This window comes from Schistocerca gregaria, chromosome 4 (genome assembly GCF_023897955.1).
Source record: "Schistocerca gregaria isolate iqSchGreg1 chromosome 4, iqSchGreg1.2, whole genome shotgun sequence".
Classification (NCBI taxonomy): Eukaryota; Metazoa; Arthropoda; class Insecta; order Orthoptera; family Acrididae; genus Schistocerca; species Schistocerca gregaria.
In genome coordinates, this window is record NC_064923.1 from 94,441,010 (window position 1) to 94,460,525 (window position 19,516).

Below are 19,516 nucleotides of genomic sequence, written 5' to 3' on the forward strand. Positions count from 1 at the left end.
ATACATGCGGACGTGCATTGTCCTGTTGGAACAGCAAGTTCCCTTGCCGGTCTAGGAGTTTGGATGTACCGTGCACTATTCAGTGTCCCCTCGACGATCACCAGAGGTGTACGGCCAGTGTAGGAGATCGCTCCCCACACCATGATGCTGGGTGTGGGCCCTGTGTGCCTCGGTCGTATGCAGTCCTGATTGTGGCGCTCACGTGCACGGCGCCAAACACGCATACAACCATCATTGGCACCAAGGCAGAAGCGACTCTCATCGCTGAAGACAACACGTCTCCATTCGTCCCTCCATTCACGCCTGTCGCGACACCACTGGAGGCGGGCTGCACGATGTTGGGGCGTGAGCGGAAGACGGCCTAACGGTGTGCGGGACCGTAGCCCAGCTTCATGGAGACGGTTGCGAATGGTCCTCGCCTATACCCCAGGAGCAACAGTGTCCCTAATTTGCTGGGAAGTGGCGGTGCGGTCCCCTACGGCACTGTGTAGGATCCTACGGTTTTGGCGTGCATCCGTGCGTCGCTGCGGTCCGGTCCCAGGTCGACGGGCACGTGCACCTTTCGCCGACCACTGGCGACAACATCGATGTACTGTGGAGACCTCACGCCCCACGTGTTGAGCAATTCGGCGGTACGTTCACCCGGCCTCCCGCATGCCCACTATACGCCCTCGCTCAAAGTCCGTTAACTGCACATACGGTTCACGTCCACGCTGTCGCGGCATGCTACCAGTGTTAAAGACTGCGATGGAACTCCGTATGACACGGCAAACTGGCTGACACTGACGGCGGCGGTGCACAAATGCTGCGCAGCTAGCGCCATTCGACGGCCAACACCGCGGTTCCTGGTGTGTCCGCTGTGCCGTGCGTGTGATCATTGCTTGTACAGCCCTCTCGCAGTGTCCGGAGCAAGTATGGTGGGTCTGACACACCGGTGTCAATGTGTTCTTTTTTTCCATTTCCAGGAGTGTAATTGCTAAATATGGACCTATTTTATCAGCATACTCTGAGAGCAACCTGACTGCTATACAATCTGGTGAATAAAGTGATTTAAGGTGCTTCTTTACTCCGAGGATATCTACTTCTATTTTCTCATCTTGGCAAGTTGTTCTTGATTTTGAATTCAGGAATATTTACTTCGTCTTCCTTGGTGGAGGAGTTTTGGAAAACCACGTTTAATAAATCTGCTTTAGTGGCACCTTCATCAGTGACTTCACCGCTGTTATCGCGCAGTGAAGATATTGATTGCGTCTTGCCATTGGTGTGCTTTATGTATGACCAGAATCTCTTTGGGTTTTCTTTGTGAGCCATATGTTTGTGACTATTACAGCGCCATTTATCACAAAGCGAAAAAAGTGGTCCAACTAAAACATTCATATTTGTTTACGTACTACACGAATATGTAATAAAAATGGGGGCTTGCTATTTTAAAAAATGCAGTTGATATTCGTTTGACCTATGGCAGCGCCATTTAGCAGGCCAACCATAGCGCCATTTGGTTTCCCCCTTCAAGCTAGACGAGTTTCGTTCTTTGTAGTTTTTTCGTTTAACGCATATTTCGTGAGATGTTTGGCCCGGTCACTATCAATGGACCACCCTGTATATCCATTCCGAGATCACTGGAAGCTGTTTTGAGTGCCAGTGGAATACACCTTTTTGTCACTGGAAATGTGTTTTGATGCTTCCATATATCTGCGCAACACCAGGAGATGTACGAGGGTGAGTTAATAAATAAGTCGGAAACGCCAGAGTATCGTATATCGCTTTAAATTTCGCGCCTGTACATACTAGGAGGTGGCACGACATGTTGCATGGAAGGTAGCCTATACACAGGCTTTTAACGCTTTGTCGATGGGGTACGTGTTTATGTTTACAAGGGTAGTATGCTGGAAAGGCTCGTACACATGGCTCTGATGTCCCTGTCGCAGTTTACGACTTATTTACTGACTCTCGCTCGTAGATGGCTGATGTATGGACTATAGAGCATAGGTAAGAGTCATTTAAATGCTCAATTTCATGAAGATAGTCATCTATCAAGATGACTCATCGGTGCATTAATCACGTTCATTGAGGGATTCGTCCTGTATCGTGCAAAATATAAAGCAGGACAGACTGTCGGAGTAAGGGGAGAGGGCCGAGGCGCTGCTGTACGTTTGAACTCACCGAGAACGAGGAGGATGCACGCCCTCATGGTGTCAGCTGGGACAGTGGGCGAGCGCGCTGCCGCCGCTGACTTATGCCGAAGGCAACGGCTCAGTTATCACGCGAGCGTGACCTACCGCTGTCGCGCGCCGCCGCGCCACTCGCTTTCGTAAGCCACCCAGACTGTTTTCTTAACGCTCTCATTAGCAATCCATGTTCTGTGAGAAAACTCAAGTATCACAGGCCACCTACAGCGCGTGATGAAGGAAATCTCGAAGTCGCAGAGGGGACACAGAAGATGAGGTGTCCCTCAGGAACCAGTAGTACGGCCGCTGTTGTTTTCCCTGTGAGTACACTACCTGATCAAAAGTAACCGGGCACCCCTTTGTTATGCGGAATTGACTGCTAGATGTAAGGAGAGTCCGACTGGTCTGTGTAAAAGGAAGCAGGGAGTGTTTCCAGAATGAGATTTTCACTCTGCAACGGAGTGTGCGCTGCTATGGAACTTCCTGACAGATTAAAACTGAGTGCCGGACAGAGGCTCGAACTCGGGACCTTAGCCTTTAACGGGCAAGTGCTCTACCACCTGAGCTGTCCAAGCACGACTCACGCCCCGTCCTCACAGCTTTACTTCCGCCAGTACGTCGTCTCCTACTTTCCAAACTTCACAGAAGCTCTCCTGCGAACCTTGCAGAACTAGCACTAGAAAGAATATTGCGGAGACATGGCTTAGCCACAGCCTAGGGGATGTTTCGAGAGTGAGATTTTCACTCTGCAGCGGAGTGTTTGCTGATATGAAACTTCCTGGCAGATTAAAACTGTGTGCAGGACCAAGACTCGAACTCGAGACCTCAGATGGTAGAGCACTTGCCCGCGAAAGGCAAAGGTCCCGACTTCGAGTCTCGGTCCGACACACAGTTTTAATCTGCCAGGAAGCTTCGAAGCAGAGGGTATCGTATCGTCGGTAGAATAGCAGTAACAGCAGAATGGGTCGATAAGATGAGCTCAGTTGGTGATGTGATTGTGAAGTCAAAATGCAAAGAAAAAACCACAGCCAAACCACAGCCGAACCAAGACCATGCAGATCTCAGGTACTGACATACAGGGACCGTCAAGCATTGCAGGAGACAGAAGGGAAAAAACCCACATAAATCAGCAGACAGAACCACTTGTCATCTTCAGAACGTCGCCCGTAGTCCAGTTACCGCAATGCCTGTGCGTAGGCAGTTAAAATGAGTGGTGAGTACAATACTCGGGCAGATCCTCGTATGCCACACGTTTCTGTAGTCAGTGCGAATCTACGCTCTAGAAGGTGTCAAGTTCGACGCCACTGGACTATGGGTGACTGAAAACGAGTGATGTGGAGTGACGGATGTCGCTGTAGCCTGAGGCGATCCATTGGGTCTGGGTTTGGGGATTCCTGGAGAACGTTTTCTGCCGTCATAAGTAGTACAGAGGAGGTGGTGTTATCGTACGATTTGGGAATAACTTCAGTGCTTCGGATGTGACACCTTACAGCACTTCACGAAAACACTAAATTCGGAAGGATATGAACACATTTTAAAGCATTGTGCATCACGTACAGTAGCGTTCAGAGACCATGACAGCATGTCAATGCTCCCTGTCATAAAACACCATCTGTGAGGCAGTGGTTTCTGGACTACGAGACTCTTGAAATTGGCTGGCTTGCCCACAGACCTGACCTAAACCCAATGGAATACGTTTGGGATGAGTTAGAACGGCGACTCCTCTCCAGACGCCAGTGTATCTCGTAAAAGTCAATTGTCTGCCACTCCTCCACAGGCACTCAGACTCTTCATTGAAAGTGTCTGCAGCAGGACTCAAGCCGCCATAAAGGCGACAAGGCTGGATACATCCCTTATTAGTAGCCACTAACAGGTATCCGGAGACTGTTCATGAGATAGTGTAGGCCTGTCTGGGATGCTGCAATCACCAGCACTTCGCAACAACTGCACCTGATGTACCAGGATCTCGTCACGGTACCTCACATTGATTAAACCATGCCGATACATCTGTGCAATTTCATAAAGACATGTTCGAGTGGTCAACACAGTCACTACCCACGCTATTACGGATCCTACCCGATATTAGTCTCTTTCCACTATGTTTGGGTTTCGAAATCGTGTTCCACGTCACCTCCAGATGGGAATCCGTCGAGAACCACTCTCCAGACCAAATCGGGGCTCATTTGTGAAAAGAACATCGGCCCACTTTTCGACCGTCCAAGTGGCATGTTGGCGTTCCCTTCTGTGAAGATGCGTCATAGGTATACATACAGCAGGCCTCCGACAATAAAGGCCAATCTCTCGATGCCTTCTGTACACCGTCTGTCTCGATACAGCACGTCCAGTGGAAGCTGTGAGGTCAGTTGCCAGTTGCCGTGCAGTACTAAGGCGGTACCATCGTGGCCCTACAGCCATCGCACAGCGTCTGGTGGCATCTTCTCTGTGCAATAATGCACCGTCTGTGATTGTGTACACAGCAATTCTGGTTGTGCAACAACCCGGAATCACTACCCCATTTGATAGGTGCCTAGATATCATTGTTTGCGTGGCTATCCGTTGACCGGAATGCCATCTTCCGTTCAGAATACGATCATACATCTGTTAATAGTTTGTATCATTATATCTTGAATTAGACGCAGGACAGGGAAATAGCGATTTGTTGCTTTAAATTTCGACACCGACGTATTTCCTGGCTAGGTTACCAGAGGAATTCCTCGTGTGCGAGGCAAACGTTTCGTAAGGCTCAAGAGCTGCTCAAGAGGATTTTAGTTGGTGCAAGGGTGAACAGAACTAGTAAGAAAATCCTCAGCGAGGAAACTGCCAGTCATGCTTAGGCATCGCTCTTATTAGCTGAAAGCCTGAAATGTTAAAGAATTTAGGGCGGTGCTCGATATTGGGGAAAGTGAGTATTGAACCACGGCCCCTCCCAGGGAGCGTTCTGGGCTATTGATATGTGCAACGGATGTTTTTCGAAGATCCGAGAGATAACTGTTCCGGTCTGCAGTGACCCATAGAGTTTTCTATCATTCACGGAGACTTTGGGTGAAATCTCAAATGGTTCAAATGGCTCTGAGCACTATGAGCCTTTACATCTGAGGTCATCAGGCCCCTAGAACTTAGAACTACTTAAACCTAACTAACGTAAGGACATCACACACATCCATGCCTGAGGCAGGATTCGAACCAGCGACCGTAGCGGTCGCGCGGTACCAAACTGTAGCTCCTAGAACCGCAAGGTCAACCCGGCCGGCGGTGAAATCTCAGTTATCTTGCATCTCATGGCCGTGGAATTGCTATTGCAAGGTTATATTCTCAGAAAGTGTTGTACCGGTAGGTTGGGACAAGACTAAGTGTTACGAAGATGCTTCGGGAACTCAAATGGGAGTCCATGAAGTGAAGGCGACGTTCTTTTCCGGCAAACATTAGTGTGAAAATTTAGAGAACCTGAATTTGAAGCTGACTGACGATTGATTCTGCTGTCGCCAACGTAGCTCGTGCGTAAGGACCACGAAAATAAGATACGAGTAATTAGGGCTCATACGGAGGCATATGGATAGTCGCTTTTCCCTCGCTCTATTTGCGAGTGTAACAGAAAAGGAAGTGGCATGTAGTGTACAGGCACCCTCCGCCACGCACCGTAACATGGCAGATTTAGATGTAGAACTGTAGGAGCACACGAAGGTGATCCGGGTCCGCCAATTATTTTTTCGTAACTATTTGACGTAGTTACTCCACCGCGATCATTTTGAGCAACGTTTTATCAGTGGCAAAGCAAATTAGTTTGCAGCAGAATTCATTGAAAATGTCAAAAATAATATATTCTAGCGAGAAATCCTCATAAAAATTTTTCAAGCCTTTCATGGAGAAAAAAGTGCTTGTGTCTAATTACCTACAGTCTCAGAAACGCGATGCTTTCGAGTAACTCTGTTTCCAAACATCCCAGTCCGGACACCTCCTGTGGTTGCAGATAAAGCACACCTGACGCTCTGCCACTTTCCGGCCATAAACGGGCAAACGCGACCGAAACTGTTGTCTGCACTCGGCACATATAAGTCCAGTTTTGAGGCTGAGGGGCCCACCAGTGCGTCACAATGGGTCCCTGTACACTGCTAGTGTTTGGTGAGTTGCACTCAGAAATTAGTGCTATAGTAACCAATGGGGTAGTAAATTTCCAATCAAAACTAGCATATCTCGGCGGAATAAAATGTCTTTCCAGTACAGAAAATTACACTATGTGATCAAATGTATCCGGAAACCCTCCAAAACATACGTTTTTCATATTAGATGCATTGTACCGCCACCTACTGCCAGGTACTCTATATCAGCGATTTCAGTAATCATTAGACATCGTGAGAGAGCAGAATAGGGCGCTCCGTGGAACTCACGGACTTCGAACGTGGTCAGGTGAATGGGTGTCACTTGTGTCATACGTCTGTACGCGAGATTTCCACACTGCTAAACATCCCTACGTCCACCGTTTCCGATGTGATAGTGAAATGGAAACGTTGAAGGGACACGCACAGCACAAAAGCGCACAGACCGACCTCGTCTGTTGACTGACAGAGACCGCCGACAATTGAAGATAGTCGTAATGTGTATTAGGCACACATCTATCCACACCATCACACAGAAATTCCAAACTGCATCGGATTCCACTGCAAGTACTATGACAGTTAGGCGGGAGGTAGGAAAGCTTGGATTTCATGGTCGAGCGGCTGCACATAAGCCACACACCACGCCGGTAAATGCCAAACGACGACTCGCTTCGTGTAAGGAGCATAAACATTGGACGATTAAACAGTGGAAAAACGGTGTGTGGAGTGACGAATCAAGGTACACAATGTGGCGATCCAATGGCAGGGTGTGGGTATGGCGAATGACCGGTGAACGTCGTCCTCCAGCGTGTGTAGTGCCAACAGTGAAATTCAGAGGCGGTGCTGTTATAGTGTGGTCGTGTTTTTCATGGAGGAGACTTGCACCCCTTGTTGTTTTGCGTGACACTGTCACAGCATAGGCCTACATTGATATTTTAAGCACCTTCTTGCTTCCCTCAGTTGAAGAGGAATTCGGGGATGGCGAGTGCATCTTTCAACATGATTGAGCATCTGTTTTATAATGCACGGCTTGTGGCGTAGTGGTTACACCCTGTAATGGACTGGCCTGCACAGAGTCCTGACGTGAATTGTATAGCGCACCTTTGGGATGTTTTGGAACGCCGACTTCGTGCCAGGCCTCACCGACCGACATCGATACCTCTCCTCAGTGCAGGACTCCGCGAAGAATGGGCTGAATTCCCCAAGAAGCCTTCCAGCACCTGATTGCCTGAGAGAGTGGAAGCTGTCATCAAGGCTAAGGGTGGGCCAACACCATATTGAATTCATTACCCATGAAGGGCGCCATGAAATTGTAAGTCATTTTCAGCCAGGTGTCCGGATACTTTTGATCACAAAAAAAATGGCTCTGAGCACTATGGGACTCAACTGCTGTGCTCATTAGTCCTCTATAACTTAGAACTACTTAAACCTAACTAACCTAAGGACATCAGACACATCCATGCCCGAGGCAGGATTCGAACCTGCGACCGTAGCAGTCGCACGGTTCCGGACTGCGCGCCTAGAACCGCGAGACCACCGCGGCCGGCTTTTGATCACATAATGTAGTACATTGCATTGCTTAAGACGTGGCTACCTAATAAAAAGCTAGATATCTTGTGTAAGACCGTAGGAGACACGAAATGTTAAAGCGCCATAACGTACCTGTAATGCTCTAAGCAGCTTACTGACCACAGCTGATTCATGAGTACCTGCAAGACTGGTGCTGCATCAGTGAGTAACTCTAAATTATATTACCCGAATTCTTATTGGTTAACCGAGCACCGACGGAACATTGCGTCACTGGCCGTGTGTCCTAGTACTTGGGGTGGGCAGCGAATCAAGCATCTGTTACGAATGTCAGTGACTGAGAAGTCGCAATGTGCACAATAACAACTTTACAGGATCTGGCTGCGATTTCCGTCACAACTAGAAGTCACAAGTACCAACTAAAACTAGCATTTGTGCATTATAACATTCAACGCCGTTAGACATCTGTTGACTGACGTTCGTACTTTGTTCTCACGCTATGGCTGTACACATATGATATACTTACGGTCGTAGAAATGGACCAAAATGTTAATCTGCCATGAGAAATATTCTACCCTTGGCATTTTATCTAGGAGTAGCACTGTCATGTTTGGCTAGCGTATGATATATTGGACGTGTCCAGTACCCCGCCTTCCCCCCCCCCCCCCCCCCCCCCAATCCCTTAACCACCAAGCTCCCTGAAGTATTCGATGAGTAGCGTAGCCCGAGGTCAAGGTTAGGTTGAAAGGTGATTATTCACTTGAGATTTGGTGAAGCCAACGAATTTAAACGTCAAGTAAAGCAGACTGACTAATAGCTTAGCCTAATATGTACGTTCGTTGATTTAAACACACTTAAGTCTCTTTTCACCACAAAAACTGAAACTTCAAGATAAATTCAGAAAACGTATATTACATATCTGACAAAGCTCCGACAAGAATTTTGACACGTATTGCACAGATATATCGCACATAAACTACGAAAACTGCAAGGGGAATCCACCACGTAACTTATTTGCAAACTTTTAACAACAGTGTACTTACAAGATGGATATTTTATCAGCACTATAATAAACAATTAAGAATTGGTGTGTATCATCAACTATTGCATTTAGACTGCTTCCGAAGTCAACTGGAAAATCCGTACTTCCCACTCTTTTTCAGTTGTATATCCTCAACTTTAGAACACTTACCCAAGTCTTTATCAGTAAGACTCGGCAGAAAATTTAGAGGTATGTGGCGACTTCAACATGTGTAGAATAGATTGTTCATTATTAACACACCGTGTATTTCACAGTTACACTACTGGCCATTAAAATTGTTACACCAAGAAAAAATGCAGATGGTAAACGGGTCTTCATTGGACAAATACATTATACTAGAACTGACATGTGATTACATTTTCACGAAATTTGGGTGCATAGATCCTGAGAAATCAGTACCCAGAACAACCACCTCTGCCCGTAATAACGGCCTTGATACGCCTGGGCATTGAGTCAAACAGAGATTGGATGGCGTCTACAGGTACAGCTGCACATGCAGCTTCAACACGATACCGCAGTTCATCATGAGTAGTGCCTGGCGTATTGTGACAAGCCAGTTGCTCGGCCACCATTGACCAGACGTTTTCAGTTGGTGAGAGGACTGGAGAATGTGCTGGCCAGTGTGGCAGTCGAATACTTTCTGTACCCAGAAAGGCCCGTACAGGACCTGCAACATGCGGTCGTGGATTATCCTGCTGAAATGTAGGGTTTCGCAGGGATCGAATGAAGAGTAGAGCCACGGGTCGTAATGCATCTGAAATGTAACGTCCATTGCTCAAAGTGCCGTCAATGCGAACAAGAAGTGACCGAAACGTGTAACCAATGGCACCCCATACCATCAGGCCAGTATGGCAATGACGAATACATGCTTCCAATTTGCGTTCACCACGATGTCGCTAAACACTGTTGCGACCGTCATGATGCTGTCAACAAAACCTGGATTCATCGGAAAAAATGACGTTTTGCCATTCGTGCACACAGGTTCGTCGTTGAGTACACTATCGCAGACGCTCCTGTCTGTTATGCAGTGTCGAGAGTAACCACAGCCATGGTCTCCGAGATGATAGTCCATGCTGCTGCAAACGTCATCGAACTGTTCGTACAGAAGGTTGTTGTATTGCAAACGTCCCCATCTGTTGACTCAGTGATTGAGACGTGGCTGCACGATCCGTTACAGCCATGCGGATAAGATGCCTGTCATCTCGACTGCTAGTGATACGAGGCCTTTGGGATCCAGCACGGCGTTCCGTGTTACCCTCCTGAAGCCAACGATTCCATATTCTGCTAACAGTCATTGGATCTCGACCAACGCGAGCAGTAATGTCGCGATACGATAAACCGCAATCGCGATAGGCTACAATCCAACCTTTATCAAAGTCGGAAACGTGATGGTACGCATTTCTCCCCCTTACACGAGGCATCACAACAACGTTTCACCAGCCAACGCCGGTCAACTGCTGTTTGTGTATGAGACATCGGGTGGAAACTTTCCTCATGTCAGCACGTTGTAGGAGTCACCACCGGCGCCAACCTTGTGTGAATGCTCTGAAAATCTAATCGTTTGAATATCACGGCATCTTCTTCCTGTCTGTTAAATTTCGCGTCTGTAGCAAATCATCTTCGTGGTGTAGCAATTTTAATGGCCAGTAGTGCATTGACTAACCCTTTCAAGTAGCATAATGTTTTCAATAATTTACTGTAGATATACTCAATTTGCACGCTTTACAAGCGAAAACATATCACTTCCGTTGTATTAACACAGTCTGAAGTGACAAAAGTCACGGGTCACCTCCTAAAATCGTGTAGGACCTGCTTTTGTCCGGCGTAGTGCAGTAATTCGACGTAGCATGGACTCAACAAATCGATGGAAATATTGAGAAATATTGTGCCATACTGCCTCTAAAGCCGTCCATAATTGCGAACGTGTTGCTGGTGCAGGATTTTGTGCGTGAATTGACCTCTCGATTATGTCCCATAAATGTTCGTTTGGATGCATGTCGGCGGTCTGGGTGGCCAAATCATTCGTTCCAATTGTCCAGGATGCTCTTTAAACCAATCGCGAACCACTGGGGCCGATGACATGGTGCATTGTCATCCAGAAAAAAAACCCATCGTTGTTTAGAAACATGAAGTCCATGAGTGGTCCCAGACGGTCTCAAAGTAGCTCAACAGTTGAACCAGAAGACCCAGCCCACTCCATGTAAACACAACCCACACCATTATGGAGTCTCCAACAGCGTGCACATTGTCTTGTTGGACACCTTGGATCCATGACTTCGTAGCATCTGCTTCAAACTCAAAGCTTGCCTTCATCTCTTACCAACTGAAACCGGGACTCAGGCCACGGTTTCACAGTCGCCTCGGGTCTAACCGATACAGTCACGAGTCCAGGAGAGGCGCTGCAGGCGGTGTGCTGTTAGCAAAGGCACTGGCGTCAGTCATCTGCTGTCGTAGCCCATCAACACCAAATTTCGCCGGACGGTCTTAACGGATACATTCATCGTACGTCCCACATTATTTCTGTGGTTATTTCACACACAGTAGCTTGTCTGTTGGCACTGACAACTCTACGCATACGCCGCTGCTCTCGGTAGTTACGTGAAGGTCGTCGGCCGATGCGTTGTCCGTGTTGAGAGGTGATACCTGACATTTGGTATTCTCGGTACACTCTTGACCCAATGGATCTCTGAATACTGAATTCCCTAACGATTTCCGAAATGGAATGTCCCATGCGTCTACCTCCAACTACCATCCCGCGGTCGAAATATCGTAATTCCCGTCGTGCGGCCATAATCACGTCGGAAACAAACGACAAATCCGCAAAAGCACTGCCCTTTTATACCTCGTGTGCGCGATGCTACCGCCATCTGTAAATGTCCAAATCGCTATCCCATGACTTTTGTCACCTCAGTGTAATTCACATGACCAGATTTGCCAGTTAGTAGCAGACGTTATTAACATTCTACATCTTTATTCTTCATGTCTACATATTTGTATCTGGACTTAGTCGCCCTGGCGACGAAGACATTTCTCCCATTGAGAGATCAGTTTGCTGGTACCGTCACTGTAGGATGTACGACTTTGTTGACGGACCCTCAACATCACCTCTGCTCCACTTGCACTGCTTTATCATTGTCAAAGTGCTCGCGGATTTTTTTTTTTTTTTTTTTTAAGTTTTGAAAGCAGATGAAATCGGATGGTGCCATTTCGGGAGAGTGTGGAGGTTGATCGATGACAGTGAAGCCAAGGCGTCGGATCATGTGGTTTCGCATTCCCATGCTGAACGAGGGGGTGCTCCATGTGTGGACGAACTCTGCGAATTCGAAACTCGGTTACAGCACGCTGTTTCTCACACACCGACATAGTTAAGTCACATCGCCATATTACACGCTACAATCCTGAGCTCTCTAGCGATAGAGGACTGCAAATGTCCCGGCAAATACGTAGACCGCTAATAAAGTTTTCTTTATTTTAAAAGCTTTAAGAGTTTTCACATAAAAATCGGGGGCATTCCTTTTCAGCTCACCCTCGTACTTGCTAACACCAGTGCCTGTTAGTTTCTTGACTAAGGTGATAAATAGCAGAAATCGTATTTTAAGGTTGCGGTTCTCTGCCTCGTGATGATTGGGTGTTGTGTGATGTCCTTAGGTTAGTTAGGTTTAAGTAGTTCTAAGTTCTAGGGGAATGATGACCATAGATGTTAAGTCCCATAGTGCTCAGAGCCATTTAAGGTTGCGGAGAGATACAAGTTGTGAATTCGTAAACTGGGATTTTAAACTGCGGTAAAACGCAGTTACCGAAAAACAATGTCAGAAGTAAGTTTATCAAACATTCTTCAGCGGAAATTCTCGACGTCGTTCTTTGCTTGTGACTTCAGTCGATCTAAATGGTTTGGCCGTTACGTACACATGTAGTCAACAACTGTTCTTTATCGTGCTTCCAACCATTCTGTTATTGTTGATAAGACGCCTACTATGGCAAATCGAAAGGATGAGATGATTGGATTTAGCGTCGAAACATCGAAGTAAGTCATAAATTTAAAAACGTGGAGCCTTTAGATCTAATCTTTTCCATAAACCACGGATGTACTAAATCGACAAAAACATACGAGGCATACAGTCATTAGGGCGCCACATTCTGACATGACAACCCAAAAGAGCTAGTAGAGACCGGGTTCGCAGTTTCGTCGCCAGAAGTAATAATTTAAAAAAAATGCAATGTCTGTAGTCTAGGTACTCGGAACGAAGCTGCTGGGAAGTCACCTTATAAAAATATAGTTAATTTGGCGAGGGAGAGAGAGAGATAGAGGTATGACGACATCACAAGTAACAGTTTCTGTCGAAAGTTTTCTCCTTAACTCAAACACCATGCAGGATAAGACGCTGGGTACCGCTTTCTGTCTTCCGTAACATGAAGTAACGAGGATGAGCCCGGTCTAACGCGCGGCTTTCCGGAGTGGGAAGGAGCGCCTGGTTCCGGCACGGCGGACTTGGGTCGAGGTCCGGTGAACCGGCCAGTCTGTGGATGGTTTTTAGGCAGTTTTCCATCTGCCTCGGCGAATGCGGACAGGTTCCTCATATTCCGCCACAGCTACACTATGTCGGCGACTGCTCCACAAACAAGTTCTCCACGTATGCGTACACCACCATTACTCTACCACGCCAACATTGGGGTTACACTAGTCTGGTATGAGACGCTCCCTGCGGGTCCACCGGGGGTCGAACAGCACAATAACCATGGGTTCGGTGTGGGGCGGCGGTGGGGTCAAGTGGACTGCTGTAGCCTGTTGTGGGGTTGTAAATCACTGAGGGCTACGGCGGGGACGAAGTTTCCCTGTCGTTTCTAGGTCCCCAGTTTCATACAATACATACAGTACAAGGAGGACGAACTTTTCAAATTTTTGTCCTGTTAATAATTATTACCTCTTGTCTCTCGTAATACGACAATGTCGATGACGATGCAGCGGTCGTCTTTTTGAAGATCATTCCCGTGCATCCCGAGGATGTTCTTAGAGGGGAACAGGTGTACTCGTAACTCGTAGACCTAAAATACTTTTCTTCCAAGAGCTGTCCACTTTTATTTGTTAGGCACATATAGAACAAGATACGTCAATACTCCGAGGCGGCCGGCCGGAGTGCGGTTCTAGGCGTTACAGTCTATCACCGCGCGACCGCTACAGTCACAGGTTCGAATCCTGCCTCTGGCGTGATGTGTGTCATGTCCGTAGGTTAGTTAGGTTTAAGTAGTTCTAAGTTCTAGGGGACTAATGACCTCAGATGTTAAGTCCCATACTGCTCAGAGTCATTTGAACCATTTTTTTAACTCCAAGGCGGACGAGAACAGAAGAGCAATGTTACAATCATTAAATCAAGAAAGGATATGTTAAAAAAGTTGAAGGTACAGGTGTAGCGTTTTTAATATTTCCGCCTCCCTCTCAGATTACATTAATGCGGTGTAATATGAATTACTATATCTTTGGCGCATCAAAAAGATGCCTGTATAAATTAATACATTTCTTTTTTTTCTACACAGGTAGGCCTATAGGTACCAACACAACCTTTAAGGAAGGAAGCCTTCAGTTATATGTAGCACGTCAAAGGAAAAGCTTGGCAAAATGAAACGATTGATTTAAAAAAAATTGGAAATAGGAAATAATCACTTTATTAAAAGACAGCACTGACAACGTCGCTTGATGATTCTATGGTAGTGCAAAGGGTAATGTCAGTAGAGTTTTTCCATTGTTATCACCAAAAAGACATACAGATGGATTCAGCTGAATGTCTGATTTCTGCAGTTTTTTATATACCTGCGTAGCAAAAGTGTAGCTACGTATATAAATAAATTAGATACACTGAATTACACTTATCAGTGTTTTTCAATTTGGGATGTTCGGGGCACCCTGCACCAACCTGAGCCAGTTTGCTTTCTGTCACTGAATTGTACAGTACGTTTACGTATGAAGAAAACGAGTGACGAAAACAGGGATTACGTGAAGAAATTGAAAAAGAAAGAACATAAAATAAATCAGATTCAGAATCATCTGATAGTGCGAGGAGCTGGAGCATGACACTCACATAGAAACGGATGGTGATGATAATGAAATAAGTTTTGAAAATAAAAAGTTTTACTTGAGAATAGACATATCAACAAAGCGAATGAAGTACCTTCGACCAAGAAGTGCAAGGACACGACCTCAAAATGCTGTTAATCGTCTACCAGATGTGAGAGGTGCTGCCAGAACTGGAAAATCGATCTTTGAGTGTTGTTGTCTTCATGAACTTATGTTCGAAAAGAATGTGTGGATGTACTAATGTGTACGTAAGCAGTATTTTAAGGAATTTCGCCCAGAAACGAAAAGCCAACGTGACAGCTGTGACTGGAATTAAGGCTTTTGTCTGATTACGTATTTTGGCTGGTTCAAAAATGGTTCAAATGGCTCTGAGCACTATGGGACATAACATCTTAGGTCATCAGCCCCCTAGAACTTAGAACTACTTAAACCTAACTAACCTAAGGACATCACACACATCCATGCTCGAAGCAGGATTCGAACGTGCGACCGTAGCAGTCTCACGGTTCCGGGCTGAAGCGACTAGAACCGCACGGCCACCGCGTCCATATTTTGGCTGGTTTTTGCCACTCTGGACTTAGAGACCTGTGCGACACAAATGGTTTTGGAACTGAGAAATGCCAGGCAACGATGAGTTTTTAGCAGTTCTCGTTCCTGTTCAAATGCGTACGAGTACGGTTTAACGGCCTTCAAAGCAGGCAAGAGGGGAGAGAGAGAGAGAGAGAGAGAGAGAGAGAGAGAGAGAGAGAGAGAGAGAGCTGAAAGATGAACTCGTACCTATTAGGGAAGTATTTCCTTAATAAGTTCGAGTTTATCCTCGTGTCATCTTCGGGGCCCTGCAAAGTAGACAGGCCAGCCTGTCTAGTAAACCTGTTCCCCGTTGGGAATTTAATACCTTGAAGCACCAACGTGGAGATTCCGGTCCCTTTGTTAATAGCGAACAGGTAGTTACATAGCGGAATGCATTCTACGATGTGTTCAAAAGAAAAGGTACAAAGCAACGCCGCGGGTATAATTGAAGCTTTTATTGAAAACTAATCAGTAGAAGCGTGAACACAACCATCTCACTGTTTCACGAGCCGAAAGATTTCCAACAATACCCATCGACACACGCTTCCATGGCCTGATGTTCCGCTTTGCCTCTGGCTCGAAGTAAAGTCTCACTATGTTATCCCAAAGCGGATTATGCAAATTTCAACCAGTCTGATTGTTAGTGCGTTTCGTGCCTTTTGATTTGAAGACTCCTGTATCTTTCTATATGTTAAAATAACAAGCAGTCGGTAGACTAAGTAGCGAACGGAAGTATGTCACAGCCAGTCAAGCACTGCAATGGGGTTTGTGCAATTTGTGAAGAATTACAGAAGTTTGTGTTCTTGTAATTCATTTGCGTGGAAATAAGGGGAGGGTATTCAGTACTCTTGCATTATACACTCAAAAAGTAAAAGTGCCGTTGCAGGACTAGACGCCTGCATGTTATTGCGTACAGAAGTCATCGAAATATGGTCAGGACTTCGTACGCCCTTGCCATGGACATATACGTAGGAGAGCAGCGTTGAGCCTTACGATGATTCAAGTTGACTGCAAGATGTGGTAGTTCGCCTCAGCAAGACAACTGACTGGCTGCCCGTAACATAATGGTAAGCAGTTGGTTTACTAGCTATAGCTTGACTAAAGAACTGCTGAAGAAGAAACTCACTTTTGTTGGAACTTTTCGTAAAAATAAAACTGAAATTACTCCTGAATTTGTGAATGTGAAGCAACGTAAATTAAATAGTAGCTTATTTAGATTTCAAAAGGATATGACTATTGTCTCGCCTGTGCCAAAAGGAACGAGAACGCCCCACTTTCTTCATCTACGTACTTACGCACTTCGATAATAAAAAAGATGACAGCACAGGAGAGAAAAAGAAGCCTGAAATTAACTCAGTGTACAATTCCACGCAAAACAGCGGTTCATACATTGCGTGAAATGTGTGCCACCTACTCAGCACCAATAAAAACTGCCACGAACTCTGTACACATGTCGAGAAGAACTGAAATCCGTTTATTGTTTATTTTAATTGGAACTACCTTGAGCCCCAACAAATAAAGTAGATTCTCAAATCCACAGCTCTTGTGAATATGTTTAGCTTGTAGCAGTTTGTTGCTCAGAATGCAGATTCATGGCTTCATATGTATGTTTGACATGATCTTGCAGATCTATAAATAATAGACAAACACTTTCAATACCCTTGATTTATAGTGTACTCTTCATAAACGTGAAACATTTCATGGATGCACTGAACGCTTGAAATACACTCCTGGAAATTGAAATAAGAACACCGTGAATTCATTGTCCCAGGAAGGGGAAACTGTATTGACACATTCCTGGGGTCAGATACGTCACATGATCACACTGACAGAACCACAGGCACATAGACACAGGCAACAGAGCATGCACAATGTCGGCACTAGTGCAGTGTATATCCACCTTTCGCAGCAATGCATGCTGCTATTCTCCCATGGAGACGATCGTAGAGATGCTGGATGTAGTCCTGTGGAACGGCTTGCCATGCCATTTCTAACTGGCGCCTCAGTTGGACCAGCGTTCGTGCTGGACGTGCCGACCCCGTGAGACGACGCTTCATCCAGTCCCAAACATGCTCAATGGGGGACAGATCCGGAGATCTTGCTGGCCAGGGTAGTTGACTTACACCTTCTAGAGCACGTTGGGTGGCACGGGATACATGCGGACGTGCATTGTCCTGTTCGAACAGCGAGTTCCCTTGCTGGTCTAGGAATGGTAGAACGATGGGTTCGATGACGGTTTGGATGTACCGTGCACTATTCAGTGTCCCCTCGACGGTCACCAGAGGTGTACGGCCAGTGTAGGAGACCGCTCCCCACACCATGATGCCGGGTGTTGGCCCTGTGTGTCTCGGTCGTATGCAGTCCTGATTGTGGCGCTCACCTGCACGGCGGAAAACATGCATACGACCATCATTGGCACCAAGGCAGAAGCGACTGTCATCGCTGACGACGACACGTCTCCATTCGTCCCTCCATTCACGCCTGTCGCGACACCACTGGAGGCGGGCTGCACGATGTTGGGGCGTGAGCGGAAGACGGCCTAACGGTGTGCGGGACCGTAGCCCAGTTTCATGGAGACGGTTGCGAATGGTCCTCGCCGATACCCCAGGAGCAACAGTGTCCCTAATTTGCTGGGAAGTGGCGGTGCGGTCCCCTACGGCACTTCGTAGTATCCTACGGTCTTGGCGTGCATCCGTGCGTCGCTGCGGTCCGGTCCCAGGTCAACGGGCACGTGCACCTTCCGCCGACCACTGGCGACAACATCGATGTACTGTGGAGACCTCACGCCCGACGTGTTGAGCAATTCGGCGGTACGTCCACCCGGCCTCCCGCATGCCCACTATACGCCCTCGCTCAAAGTCCGTCAACTGCACATACGGTTCACGTCCACGCTGTCGCGGCATGCTACCAGTGTTAAAGACTGCGATGGAGCTCCGTATGCCACGGCAAACTGGCTGACACTGACGGCGGCGGTGCACAAATGCTGCGCAGCTAGCGCCATTCGACGGCCTACACCGTGGTTCCTGGTGTGTCCGCTGTGCCGTGCGTGTGATCATTGCTTGTACAGCCCTCTCGCAGTGTCCGGAGCAAGTATGGTGGGTCTGACACACCGGTGTCAATGTGTTCTTTTTTCCATTTCCAGGAGTGTATGTTGCTGCCCCTGCGAGTCAGTATTAACACTTTTACTCTAGGCAAAATCTGTGGAAGCCATCTTGTAAACATACGCACACCTGTCGCCTGCTGAAGGTGTGCTACTATCACCACACCAACCGCCGACACAGAAGCTGCTGCCAAAACAGGCTCCCCCTCCACTTGAGGCTGCTGCTTTTATTCTAGCGACTCCTGACATCATTACAGTGATGTCAGATACGATGTCTCTCCAGAGACTCTGCAGAAGAAGTGTTGCTAGTCTCGTTTAATACTTAATGAAATACAGACTACTGGCCATTAAAATTGCTACACCACGAAGATGACGTGCTACAAACGCGAAATTTAACCGACAGGAAGAAGATGCTGTGAAATGCAAATGATTAGCTTTTCAGAGCATTCACACAAGGTTGGCGCCGGTGGCGACACCTTTAACGAGCTGCCATGAGGAAAGTTTCCAACCGATTTGTCTTACACAAACAGCAGTTGACCGGCGTTGCCTGGTGGAACGTTATTGTGATGCCTCGTGTAAGGAGGAGAAATGAGTACCATCACGTTTCCGACTTTGATAAAGGCCGGATTGCAGCCTATCGCGATTGCGGTTTATCGTATCTCAACATTGCTACTCGCGTTGGTCGAAATCCAATTATTAGCAGAATATGGAATCGGTGGGTTCAGGAGGGTAATACGGAACGCCGTGCTGGATCCGAATGGCCTCGTATTATTAGCAGTCGAGATGACGGGCAGCTTATCCGCATGGCTGTAACGGATCGTGCAGCCACGTCTCGATCCCTGAGTCAACAGATGGGGACGTTTGCAAGACAACAACGATCTGCACGAACAGTTCGACGGCGTTTGCAGCAGCATGGACTATCATGGCTGCGGTTACCCTTGACGC

At 47.0% G+C, this 19,516-nt stretch overlaps 2 protein-coding genes across 2 annotated transcripts in view; one reads left to right on the forward strand and one right to left on the reverse strand.

The window, feature by feature from the left end:
• Nucleotides 1-2,244, reverse strand: part of LOC126267613 (uncharacterized) — a 48,685-nt gene extending 46,441 nt beyond the window's left edge. The window contains exon 1 of the mRNA XM_049972913.1: nucleotides 2,164-2,244. Coding sequence (XP_049828870.1) covers nucleotides 2,164-2,191 — 28 coding nt within the window. The 5' untranslated portion in view covers nucleotides 2,192-2,244. The remainder of the gene's footprint in view (nucleotides 1-2,163) is intronic.
• A 3,933-nt stretch (nucleotides 2,245-6,177) lies between these two features.
• Nucleotides 6,178-19,516, forward strand: part of LOC126267534 (uncharacterized) — a 65,770-nt gene continuing 52,431 nt past the window's right edge. Inside the window, exon 1 of the mRNA XM_049972836.1 lies at nucleotides 6,178-6,287. Within this exon, the coding sequence (XP_049828793.1) occupies nucleotides 6,260-6,287 (28 nt within the window). The 5' untranslated portion in view covers nucleotides 6,178-6,259. The remainder of the gene's footprint in view (nucleotides 6,288-19,516) is intronic.